General features: G+C 39.2%; 1 protein-coding gene across 4 annotated transcripts in view; it reads right to left on the bottom strand.

The window, feature by feature from the left end:
- Positions 1-13619, bottom strand: part of CADM2 (cell adhesion molecule 2) — an 844740-nt gene that overhangs the window by 151973 nt on the left and 679148 nt on the right. For all 4 annotated transcript variants that reach the window (XM_061627959.1, XM_061627960.1, XM_061627961.1 and 1 more), the window contains one exon: positions 5528-5618. In XM_061627959.1, coding sequence (XP_061483943.1) covers positions 5528-5618 — 91 coding nt within the window. The remainder of the gene's footprint in view (positions 1-5527; positions 5619-13619) is intronic.

Below are 13619 nucleotides of genomic sequence, written 5' to 3'. Positions count from 1 at the left end.
ATACTGGAAGATTGAGGACAGATAAGAGAAAGTACTTCTTCACATAGCTCATAGATAAGCTATGAAACTTGCTCCCAGAGGAGACAGTGATGGCCCCAAACTTTGACAGCTTTAAAAGAGGATTAGACAAATTCATGGAGGATAACGGTATCAAAGGCTACTAGCTACGATGGCTTTGTTTTGTCTCCAGTCGGAGGCAGTATGCTTCCCAATAACAGTTGCTGGAAACTGCAAGTGGGGGGAGAGTGCTCTTGTGCTCAGTTCCTGCTTGTGGGCTTCCCATGGGCATCTGACTGGCCACTGTGGATGCTGGACTAGATGGGCCATTGGCCTGATCCAGCAGGGTCTTCTTATGCTCTCTGCATATGTTCCTATGAATGCACTGTATGATATCATGAAATATATAACATAAGTTATTTAGAAATGTTGTTGCCACTGGGAAGGTTAATAAATATTGTGGTACACATATATCTAGTCCTGTAGCTACTGTTCTTGTAAGATACAATGTTCTATACATCAAACTGATGTTTCTAGATTCGTACTGAATCTGTTTCTGATTATTATTTCAGAATGGCTGAAGTTCTCTAAAAGTCACAAAGGGATTAGATTCAAACGTATCTTCTAGATCATTTAAATCAGGCAAGTTAATAGTAGAATTCAAGAAGATAATGCATTATGATGACTTAGTATTACTTGACACAAATAATAAAACTCGTGCTTTAAAAAGACAAAAGAAGAGACAAGCCACTTATTTGATGTCAGCCCAAGTACTGCTTCTGAATAAGACATATAGTCAAAGAAAAAAATTAACTCTTGTCTGACACCTGTCAAATATAAGGTCTGTCTGGCTACGAGTTCTGCACACAATGACAAGAAATTTATTTTTTAAAGTGTGGCACCTGCTACTAAGGAAGAAGACTGCACGAAAGAAGCACCAGACTTTATATTTTTTTCCTGGCGGAATATGTTTACAGGTTCTAAAAGAATATTCCTATACCACTTCTGTAGCATGTTCATTATTATTTTGCCTTGAAATGTTACAGGTGTTAATTGATGTGGACTATGCATACTACATTTGCAGATCAAAATATTTGCTCTTGCATACTTTCACTTAGAGAACTACCATTTGCTGACCTACCAAGCAACATTGCTTAGTAGCAGTGAAAAGAGAAAAAAAACACTCTTTAAGTAGTACACAAATTCTAAATATAAATAATATCATGACAAGCATCATTACCATAAAAACATCATATCCGTGCTTACTCAGCACATCAATTCGTCCTAAACTAGACATACCCTGATCTCAGCCCATGTAGGTTCTGACAGGCAAATTAGCATGAAAGTGAACCCATACTGGGCTGCACTTTCCAAACAACCCAAGATGCAATAATGAGTGTGGTGGATACCCCAACATTCCATTTTATTCCAGAAAACATTCTGCCAACCTCTAATTTTGTGTTAAATTCTTGAGGGATTAAACATGTGCATATATTCAACAGGGAAGTCTAACAGCCCACTTCTTGTAGCTGCCTGCATATCTACATTTGCATTTCTGCAGTTCTCACAGAAATGGCCATGTGTACAGGATTCCACCATGCTCACATATGAGCTGAGTTCATGTGGTGGCACTGTGTGTGTGAAAAGGTGCCTCTGCACAGGGGACTGAATGCAGTGCCATATTTTCAGTGTAAGTTGTGAGAAAGTAACTCCACGAAATTACACACAGACTCTGATCAACAGGGCTTCCCTCCCCTTCCTCTCCATTGCAGCCCCTGTACCTCTTGAAAGTCTTTCATGGGAGTTGGGACCCTTGGGAAAGGTCTGGAATGTGACACAGAGGGATTAGGTTGAGGGAGGTTATATTGGCAAAAAAAGGTGTTAGGTCCGCTGAACTCTAGATTCGATATTGTTGTTTCCCATTATGGTCCAGCTCACACAGTCAATTTTGCCACCATGTCATGCTCCTGCATTTGTATGAAACAGGATCATGGTGGCACATTTTGGAGCTACTTATATGGAAATACACTTTCAGGAAGTGACTACATTATCTGCTCAAATTCATTTGTCTACATAAATGAAGTCTTGGGAAATGTTACATGGAGTGAAAACTGATTGTGTAAATCCACTCAACTAAATAGTCATTGTCTGGGGAGGAGCTATTCACTGAAAGTGGGGTTCAGTTTTACTTCTGCTATTACTATTATTTTTCTTGCAAATCTTCCTTTCACATGCCAGGTTGATAAGTACTTCAGAATGGATCCACATAGGACACATGTATTTGGAATAGGATATAGTTTCTACATTAATCACCAGTAGAGATGGGCAAATCTGTCAATTTTGGTTTCTCTCAGTTTGTCATTTTTCCAGTCTTAAGTTCAGTTCTCCACATTTCTGCATGAGTTCATATTTGTTTTTTAAAGTCCTCACAAAAATTCATCAGCATTTTAGTGCAAATTTATCTGAATGTACACATCTTAGTATGCAATTCTGCCTGACACAAAATTTTTACAGACATTTTTTGCTAATATTATTCATTTTATATGTTATTTTCACTGATACGAATTTTTTATGTGCACTTTTCATTAGGATGCACATTTGTGTACATACAGTTTCATTGGAGAACTGCATCACAAAATTCAGAGACATACAATCTTTGAAGGGTTGCTGTGTTTCTGTTCACATATTTTTTGGGAAAGTGCAAATTAGGTAGGTTCACATTAAAATCCAAACCAAAAAAGCTGAACCAAATTTCTCCTCCCTCCCTAATTACCAGTGACCTTTGGAACAAAGTAAATTCATAGTTATGTCTCTTACGTTATAAAGTCTGTGTCATCTGTAAATGCATATTGTGTATAATACTGGGGTTGGATTAAATGGGGTTTTGCCCCCCTACCCTGTGACTCTGTTTGTATAATGAGTCTCTGAAAGAAATCAAACCCCATGGATAAGCTTAGCCTGGTACATTTCCTTTGGTTGGAAGAATAGGCCTTTGCATAACTGAAGAAATGGGCAAATACAGAAGACCTAATGGTCAGAGATCCTTCTGGAAGGGGACATGGCTTTCTTTCCTCCTCCTCTGACTGTACGTGCCATTAAGATTTATCTGTGTGAAAGTGGACAAAGAGATGGACAGTGGTGAAACTGCATTTGTAAGACAAAGAGAGAGGCCTGACTTCCTCTCTGGAAAAATTAAAGCTAACTCTTTGGTGCCACCTCCACCCCTAAGATGTCTGACAGAGAGAATTATATATTAGTGTGTCAATGCTGTGTTGCAGAAGTCCAGCTGGCCTCACCTAGAAATCGGGCATTTAGTGTAGCTGGTTCCATGCTGTGTAAAACTTTTCCATCAGAAATTAATCAGGCATCCTCGCTTTTGACTTTCAGGCATCTCTTAAAGACTTTTTTGTTCTGACAGGCTTATGCAGTTGTTTAAAAGTGTATTGAATAGCCAATCATTTTAATGTTTTGTATTGCTTTTAAAGGTTTTTTTTAATGTTGCTGAACACTACGCCTTGATATTTTGCAAGAGGGTGTTATATAAATATTTTTATAAATAAATAAACAAGTCTTCCATTTTATGCTCAGTCTACATGTACATAAACTTGTATGAGTCTCCAGTGAATTTCATTCCATGAAAACCAAACCCAAACATCCTGGGGCACACTCGCCTCACCTCTCAGAGACTTGGTGCACATCACTGGTGGTAGCAGTGGGATTGCGTTTTCTAGAAGATGAACTGTGAGCCAAAGAGTGTCTGAGATAAAATAGAGGAAGAAATGGCAATGTTCCTGGAGCACATGACGTTTGATGTTCTAGCAGCAAATCTAAAAGCTGGAAGAATATTAACAGCAACAACATCAGCAGCTGTTTGAAGGCCTTAAAAGAACTGGGAAACTCACTGTGAAGGCCTCCCACATGCAGCTGATATAGGTTCTGAAGTCCCTAAGTGATGAGGTGATAGCTCTGTCTGATCAGGAATCAAGATTGACCAGAAGCCCAGAAGGAGAACACCCAGACCAGAGTAGCTAAGGAGACCCAATGCATGGATGGATAGCTGGAGTGCATGGAACATGAAGACTTGCACTCAGAAGCAGAGAAGCAAAAGACTTTGTCCAGAAGACTACCTGAGTCGACAGGGCAGCAGAAAGCTTGAGGAGAAGTCCCAAGCGTGGAAAAATAATGAGCAGCAGAGGAAAGAAGGAAATGCCATGGAGATTAGACAGCTACAGTCTTGAAGTAAGAAGCTGCTGATATATTTCCTCACAACATGTGCACCAGCTGTGGAAGAAAAAGTGCAGGAAGAGGGGAAGCTGAAGGCATGTGGATCAGAGAAGCAGCCAGACAGGGTCTGAAGAACTGGTGTCACCTATTACAGACTGATAGTAGGTAAACTCCAGTAGAATAAAGACAGAGACACAGTGGTGATTCCCCTAAAACTAAATTCCTCTTCTAATTATTTGTGTTCTGGAAGGGCTTACTCTCCTAGACACAGTAATTTGCAGATATGAGTTGAAACATGTTTTGAAGAAACAGCATGTCATGTTGGATTAAATACCAACTTACACTCAGTGGAAGTCCATTCACACATTGCTCTGCTGAAAGGAGAGGACCTTCTGAAACACCATGTGAGATGGCAGTGGGAGCTGCAAAGAGAAGAGGGAATTGGCAAAAAATGCCTCCCGCTCCTTTCCTCCAATGGGAGTCTCCTAGATTCAGGTACCATCCACTAATAGAAGTCTGGATCCAACCCACAGTTTGTATTTGATTGTGAACTGCCCTGAGGGCTATTCAGCTACAAGGCAGTACACAAATATACTAAATAAAAATAAATAAAGAGTTTATGCCTGGGAGACCTGGAAGGCATTTAATGTAATAGAGGAGTGAAAGTATTTTGAATTCTCTCCTCAAATGACAGATTCTATGTAGTAGTGGTGGTGGTAGAACAACAAAAACAACAGCAACATATTTTCAAGGTGAGTTTAAGGTTTGTTAGTTATGAAAAAAGTAAACAAATTTCTAGTGAATCTGAAATATACACAGCTTCACTCTTTTAATGCTATTTTTAAAAGTGAGATAGTTGAAAAGACAATTTGCATATATCATTAAATTTCCAATTACCATGTAAATGACAACCAAAGCAGGCAGAGAGTTCAACACTTTGCTTGGGAAAAAAAGTGTTGATTTCAGAAGTTTTTTCATCAGATGTGAGGCTCTGAGAATATGTACCTATCATCAGTCAGATGACATGAGCAGCAAATAAGCCTGCAATCCTTTCAGGTTGAAATAGCTTACTTTTTTTAAAAAAAAGTGCACAGCAGGAATCCTTTCCCCAAACTAAAATAAATGACAAAGTAAAAGACCAGTCTTCCATAGGCACTTAATGAAGACATGCTTCAAGGGGTTTTCAGAACCAGAGATCACTTTACACCCCAGGACAAGAGAAAAACAGTAGAGTTTTGCAGTCAGAGGCTACAATCAAAGGAGAATAAAGAAAATAACAAATGATATTGCTTGTTAAATCACTTACAGTGGTTTTCCTTTGGATTCACAAATCAAAGTTATAGATTGTCCTTCTTCCGGCCATATTGTGGAAGGTATTATTTTAACTGAAGGAACATCTGTAAAAAGATAATATTTACTGAATTAAATTAAAACTGGACACCAATTGGACTATGCAAATTATTTAAACAATGTCAGATTCCATCCTTGGACTTTAAGATGCTAATAAATATTGCCCTTTGCAAACTCTGGACCAGATTGTGCAGTAATTTGCTGGTGAACTACAGCTTCTGCCACTGAATAGGGATGGGAACCTAATGCCCTTACAGGAGAATGTTGCAACGTGACAAAAAATGCTGTCAGGGCTGCCTCTAGAGCTAGAAATTCTAGCAAATGCTTGGTACAGGTGGTATCAGTGGCTTCTGACAGTTGTTGATAATCGTGCATCTGCACACACTGCTGAATTAGCAGCCCTGCTGGCTCCACTGCCATCTTGAAATACTCTCTGGGAAGAATGCTGAATCTCCTTCTCCCATTCAACAGCACTGAGCGCTGGAACCTGTAGTCTCCCTATGAACTGCTGAACAAGTAACAGCTGAGTTTGAGTGGAAAAGAAATATGATCCTACATCGCTATGGGAAGTGCTTGGAGTGCATGACTAGACTGCTAGCATTCACGAGTTTGAACCTGATATATAAAATATAAAAATGAATTTACTGAAAATGTATACCAAACATGCCACACAACTCCGCTCCCCTACCCCCCGGTCTGGTGCTGAAAACTGTATGGAGGTGAGCCTATTTGTGGCAGGACCAGAAGATTGGCAAGAAGCCATTTCCAGCACAGTTGCCAGGGGGTGGAAGGGGTGGGCTGAAGGACACAAAGGTCCTCCAGGTCTCCTTCCCTCATTGCTGTCAGGGCTGGGAGACCTCTCTCCTCAACTTAAGGGTATGGCAGGGGGGAAGAGCTGGAACTGAGGTCAGCATGAATCCCCCTGCAGGGTAGTCTTGCCCAGGATGAACTGATCTAAGAGCCTTAATCAGGTTGACTGGGATTTCCTGCATATGGTCTCATTCCCCTATGCAGTTTAGTTATTTTCTGTTTTGTGAGTGTAGTTCATAAAGTGGCCTTGGTTTAAACACATACATCTGTGTCTTGTCTCATTATTTCTAGTTCCTGTCACAACTCTTTCTTTGTAGATGGATATGAATGCTATTAGAAAAAATGACTACATTAAGATTACATTCAGATGATATTTACTGGCATAATAATCTGAAATCATAATAGAAGGCCTTCAATAACATTAGATTTTTTAAAAGCCCACATTACAAAGGATGTATTTTCTAGAATGCAATAGTACTTCCCTCCAATGACTGAATATTCTTTTTGCTTTTTTTCAAAAAAAACCTTTGCAACCACTTTATGGAAACATCAGATAAAATTACCACACAATTGTATATAGTCTATGCTAAACTTTCAAATATTATTTCTGATTGATGCAATCAACTTTAAGTACACAAGTCAGTTATGTCACAGCCTCAGGTGATTCTTGTGCCATACCAGAAAAGGAACCCAGATGGAACTTGCAGGTGAAAGCACATTCAGACAGGGAATGGCTAACCCCTCAGTAGCTCAACTGAGTTATATAAAACACTGTAAGTGATCAATAATCCAAGACACAGCTGAAAGGGGAGAGGAACCTGGCTCATGCCTAAGTTACTGGAGTTGGGGTTCATCCGCCATCCCAATTGTTGTCTCCAGTGCATTCTTTCTCCCATACAAGCAATTGGCTGGTATTCAGTCCTATCAGAAAAAGAAGAGTCAGCATGGTGTAGCATTAAGAGTGTCGGACTAAGAGTGGGGAGACCCAAGTTCAAATCCCTACTCAGCCATGAAGCTTCCTGGGTGATTTTAGGCCAATCTTAGCCTGACCTACGTCACAGGCTTATTTTGAGGATAGTATCCAGTGTGAAAATTATGTATGCCACCTCGAGCTCATTGGAGGAAAGATGAGATTTAATTGCAATAAATGAAAAGAAATAAACAGTCTTCCTTGAGGACGACACCTGGTGCCTACGTAATACTGGGTGATCTGGCTTCCACCAACAGGAATCATCTGGGTGTATTCTTAGTGGAAACATTACTACAGGGCTAAATATGAACCCCACACTGTCACTGATTGATTGTTCCCACTTATGGATAATCCATGAGGTATGGGCGCACAGTGTGTCTATGCCAAGAGCAAAGACATACTGTATCATCCTACTATATGCAGGCCAGCACATATCCCTCTGTGTGGTGCTGCAGCTGTTGCCAGTTACTTATTTTGCCTTCTTTTTGTGTCTTCTGCACCAGGTATATGAAGGGGAAGGGCTGCATGAGGCATTGCCTCTGAGCATGCCTCAGTGTCGCGCCAAGTACGACGCTAAGTGGGCACTTAGCGTCGCACTTGGAGTCATCTTGGGGTGTCTTGGAGAAAGAGGACAATGGAAGAATGTAGTCTTACTGGTTATAGAAGATGGTGGCTAAGTGGGGAGAAGCACAACGGGACAGTAGAGAACTTTGTTTGAGACATATTTTATAACTGTTATTAGATATATTTTACAATTGTTGTTCTCTTTTTTTGTTCTGCTTTTGATGAACTGCATATTGTTTGAGATTTATTGTTTGGTTTATGTTTTATAACGTGATGTATGGTTTTCTTCTATTTTTGTCTAGATATTTTTATAATTGTTCTATTTTGTTTTTTAAGATATGTATATTGCTAGCAATTTATTGTTCAGTTATGTTTATTTAAAATGTGATATATTATTTTTTCTTTTACTATCAATTGTACCAAATGTAACGGTATATTGTTTTTATGTTGTAAACCGCCCAGAGAGCTTCGGCTATGGGCAGTATAAAAGTGTAACAAACAAACAAACAAAGAAACAAAGAAACAAACAAACAAATATCTCACTCATCCTATTGATATATATGCCACTAATGTGAGAAAGGAAATGATCTAAATGGGGTTTCAAATCTGACTATAACGGTTTTTATATTTGTCAGCTGGTGTTCTGTTTTATTTTTCTACAGTTTTTACTGTATTATAATTGTTGTAAACCACTTTGGTTTTTTTGTAATGAAATTGTGGTATATAAAAAAAAAATCACAAGGCAGGCGGGGTTCTGTAATGCAAATGGAAATATTCCCTGAGGAAGAGTTCAAAGCATGTTAGAATATGATGCCTTGAGATTTTGTCTCAGATAAAATACTCAACTACAACACTTTTTTTAATGAACAGCCAAACCTTAAACATGTATCTTTTTACTCAAAGGCTTAATTCTTACAGTTGCCATGGCAACAAGAATATGCAGCCATTTAATTTATTTTTCTAGATTTTGCTGTTGCACATCACTATTTCCTGGTGATGTCTGAACAGGAATAACCATGCTGCTAATCATAGTTAGTGGTAGTTAGGCATGGTCACACCAGTTCAGATGTCATGCTGAACCAGAGTTAACCCTACAATGGAAGAAAAGGAGAAGGTTCAATGTTTTAGGCATTTCTATAGTTCTGAACACCACACTAAGGAGGATGCAGACGAATTGGTACAGGTTCAGAGGAGGCTAACAGGGATGATTGGGACTGGAAACAAAGCCCTATGAAGAGAAACTGAAAGAACTGGGCATGTTTACCCTTGAGAAGAGAAGACTGAGGGAAGATATAACAGCACTGCTCAAGTACTTGAAAGGTTGTCACACAAAGGAGGGCCAGGATCTCTTTTCAATCATTCCAGAGTGTAGGACATGGAAGAATGGGTTCAAGTTACAGGAAGCCAGATTTCAACTGAACATCAGGAAAAACATCTTAACTGTTGGAATGGTACGACAATGTAACCAATTATCTAGGGAGGTGGTGGGCGCTCCAACACTGGAAGCTTCCAAAGGCAGCTGGACAGCCACCTGTCAGGTATGCTTTAATTTGGATTTCTTCATTAAGCAGAGGATTGGACTTGATGGCCTTATAGGCCCCTTCCTACTCTACAATTCTATACCACCCTTTGCTAAACAGTCACAGGGCAGTATACAAATTTAAAATGTCATAAATGTGAAAAACATGAAAACAACGAATTAAAGTAACAATATCAACAAACTAGCAGCACTTCGACAATTAAATAATTCTGCAATACCTATATTTAATATTACAGTTCCTTTCCACCGAAGGCCAGGCCTTTATTTATCTGCCTCCTAAATAAAAGCAGTGATAGAGCAAGACATAATTCTGTGGGGAGATCATTCCAGAGTTTCAGAGCTGCCACTGAGAAGGCCCTACTATGAATGAGCTCACAAGGTGCTCCCAATTAAAGAATTAGGCAGCTGGACATCTTAATCAAACCAGTGTAAGGTGTAGGTGAAATGTTATTTCTTATTTGTCTGGAAGTGCAATGTTTGGATTTTTTTTATTTTTTTTTAAATCTTCTAAAAACTCAACTTATATTTTACAGGTATATGTTTTCATTATTTGTTGCTCATCCTAAATATTTGGGATGTATCAGCCCTTTAAAACCCCCCACTGAATATATAAATACTCTTGCACACAACTCTTCTCATGTGAGATTTCTTGTCTACTCATCAGAAAAATTAAACTAGTCTTCCTCTTCTAAATTCCCACCACCCATTGCCAACATACTTTCTGTTTGGAAATAGCCATTTTCTTTTTCTGGGTAGTCAGCTCCTAGCACTCTGCTCTCTATTAGGAGCATATGTGTTGCTCAGTCATGGAAACTGACCAGCCATTCCTGTATTTCAGGGGTGGCTGCCTGCTGCCCACAGCCCATTGGCTGCATAAGGTCTCTTCAGAAGTTTTCTGTGCTCCCCAAGACCTGCCAAAATTTATCTTTTTTAATGTTTGATTTTTTAAAAAAAAATACTCCTATGGGTTTCCCATTGTGATGCCAAATGTTTTCCATGCCTTCTCAAGGCCCCTGAAATTTTTTTAATATAAATATAAATTATAAATATAGTATTTTTAAAAAAAGTTTAAACAATACATATATATATTACTGACCACTACCACAGGTCCCCTGCTGTCCTATGATGCAAAAGATTTTTGCACCTCCCAAGACCCTCAAAATGTGTAATTAAAAAAAATTGCCATACCCCACTCTCACCCAGTTTGACATGTGGTCCCTGAAGGGTTAACCACGGGTCAATGCAGCCCTCAGCTTAAAAATGGTTAGCCATTTCTGCTTTATTTTGGTGGTTCTCTTAGAGCTGGTTTGGTTTTAAAGCATGTTAGGTTGAAAGACTAATTACTATACTGTGCATGTCCTTCCATACCAGATAGCAAACTGACCACATTACTTACATGGGTTTCAGCAATAACACATCTAACAGCTATCTGGCTTGACATTTATTTGGGTGGCATTTGCTTGCATATCTTTATTTTTTGCAAACAAATCTGTTGCCAACAATTCTTTTCTTGGTATTCTGCATTTGATATTCATTTTTAATTAGAAATACTTCTATTCTTTCACGGCTTGTTAACACTTTCATTTGGGAAGCTCAGCTTTCATTAGACCTGTGAATAATCACTATTCATTGCAGTAAAGTCCATTTCTTGCAATAACCTTGCTCTGACCTGATTACCCGTTAAACTACAAAAACCAGTGTCTAATTAGCCCATCAGTTCATGTTTAAATTCACGTGACCCAGCTTCATTAGCAAGGTCTGCAACATAAATGTCTATGATCTCCCCTGACTACGTCTAAAGAAAACATTTCTTAGCCTTGATAAGCCTATTGGATCATACTAGGAAAAATCAGCAGCACTGCAACCCCCCTTCATTTCTCTGTCAATTCCACTTGGAGAAATGATTCAAGTAGTTTAGTTAATATCTGCCACTACCGCCACTGATGCCATGCAATAATGGCACAAAATAGGTGAGTGCTGGTTACAGATTATTTTCTACTCTTAGTTTTATAGAAAAAGAATAATCTGTTTATAGGATTAAAAGTGTCCTGTAGTCTTTAAATAATTAGAATTCAAAATTCATTGTGAATTGAACTCTCTTCAGGGATTTGGCAATAAATGCATGAAGGGACCATTGGGAATAAGCAAGTTAGTTCCTTAGATGCTGACATGATTGATACACAGTCTCAAGGGCCCCCCATGTGTTATAGCACCTTCAATGGGAACTGGAACCCTGACCCTGTGGAAACAGCTGTACATACACTTCAGACTGATGCTGATCACATGTCAGCATTGTTGGGGGGGTACTCTGCTCATTCCTGATAGCCCGTTTGTAATCAAATACTTGAAGAGGGTTTGGGGGAGTTCATTAAAATAAATGTGTGCACATTAGTGCTGTGGTGATAATTTATCTTGTTTTTTTGAAACCATTCTCCAGCATTGAGAAAGTTGTGTACCCCTAACTAGATATTTAGTGAACAAGTTAAAAAACACTCTTCCCAATGCAAATCTTTGGCAGTTTCATTTTCTACATCTCTCCATTGGGGGAAACTGTAAATTTATTTCTACTCTGTTTCCCGCTATTTAATCAGTGGCTGATTCACAAGGACCTCTCCTCTTATTAAATGACTACAAAGCTAACTCAGGGATCTTTGATGAAGTACTTTATCAAAATCTTTTTGAAAATTTTAAGGACACAGTGTCAACTGGATCACCTCTTTCTATGTGCTTGTTGACACCCTTGTGGGGGTTTTCACTGGCTTAGTAGTGATTATGTTAACTCTTTACTCCATTGGGACTGTAATGTCTGGACTCACTGCTATGCATTATGGATTCACCCATGTACTCAAATGTCTGAATGGAGTCTAAAAAGAACATTGATAAAATATTAGAACAATCATGCTTAATACATTTTTCAACACACAAATGAGATAAAGAGCTTCATAACCTTTTACATGGGATAAATTCTGCTTTGAAGTAGAGAAAATTATCAGTTGAACTGACACTATGCAAGCACATTGTAGTAAGCACTTTAATACAGTGGTACTTCTGGTACACAGGGTAGAGACGGGATGAATTGTATATAGCTGTGGTCCATGTAGCAGTACATGGGCCACAGCTGTATAACAGCATGAAGTATCTGTAACTACCAAAGATTGCTGAGTCTCACTGTGGGGGCAGAGCTGGCCCTACTGTTATGCAGAGTGATGCTGGAATGCAGCAGTACCTCCACCATAAACATTTCCCTTTAATCTCTGTTGGAAGTGGGGCAAGAGCAACTCCTGTTTGGGTTCTTTTGTTTATATTCCAGAAGGAAGATAGAGTTAGGGCTTGCCTTCCTTTACCTGTGCTGTTCTCTATCTAACTTTCTTCTGTTGTAAACTGATATGCTCAGGGAAGCTGACCTGCCTCTCCTTCCCTTGTGTTCTTCTTCGACTCTCCAAGGAGAGAGGAGACATCTTTGTCTTTGCTCTCTCTCCTGAGCCATGAGGGCAATACCCAATACTCCAACCTAGTTAGCTAGTTAGAACTAGCTAAGCTTTTCCTATCTACTATGTACAGTATTTCTATTAATAAAGTAGCTTTTCTTATTTTGCTAAGTCTTAAGTCTCAGAGATCTAAACGCAGGGTAAAAGCCTGCTACTTAGGTAAATACACACACTAGCACACACACAGCTCAGACACTATCTCTGCATATTTCCATAACAATCTCATCCTAAGTTGCTTCTATCCTTCCTTGTTTGCAGCCTAGGACAGCTACTTCTGTCACATATTTACCTTCTCCAAACACATCACAGACAACACACCTTGGAAAAAGTCTCTGACTGAGCAGACAAACAAGGAGGCATTCAGCCCAAACGTGCATTCAACCAGACATCACATATGTTCATGTGGTATTTTGCTAGTATGATGCACATTGGTGCCACCACTGCTACATTGTAGCATTTGTTTGAGTAGGCAGTGAGCAGGCAACAGGGGAAACAGCAAGTAATGGCAAGATGTTTCAGGACAAAGCAGCGTGTCCGGTTTATCTAAAGTAGCTTGTTTGTACAATGCTGCACACCAATATTTCAGACATGGAAAATGGACTGCCTTCAACTCGATTCCGACTTATGGGCAGCCCTATGAATAGGGTTTTCATGGTAAGCCTCCTTCTGAGGCTAA

Source organism: Rhineura floridana, chromosome 5 (assembly GCF_030035675.1).
Source record: "Rhineura floridana isolate rRhiFlo1 chromosome 5, rRhiFlo1.hap2, whole genome shotgun sequence".
NCBI classification, from domain to species: Eukaryota; Metazoa; Chordata; class Lepidosauria; order Squamata; family Rhineuridae; genus Rhineura; species Rhineura floridana.
Note: the sequence above shows the minus strand (reverse complement) of the source record. Positions and strands in the feature narration are given on the sequence as shown.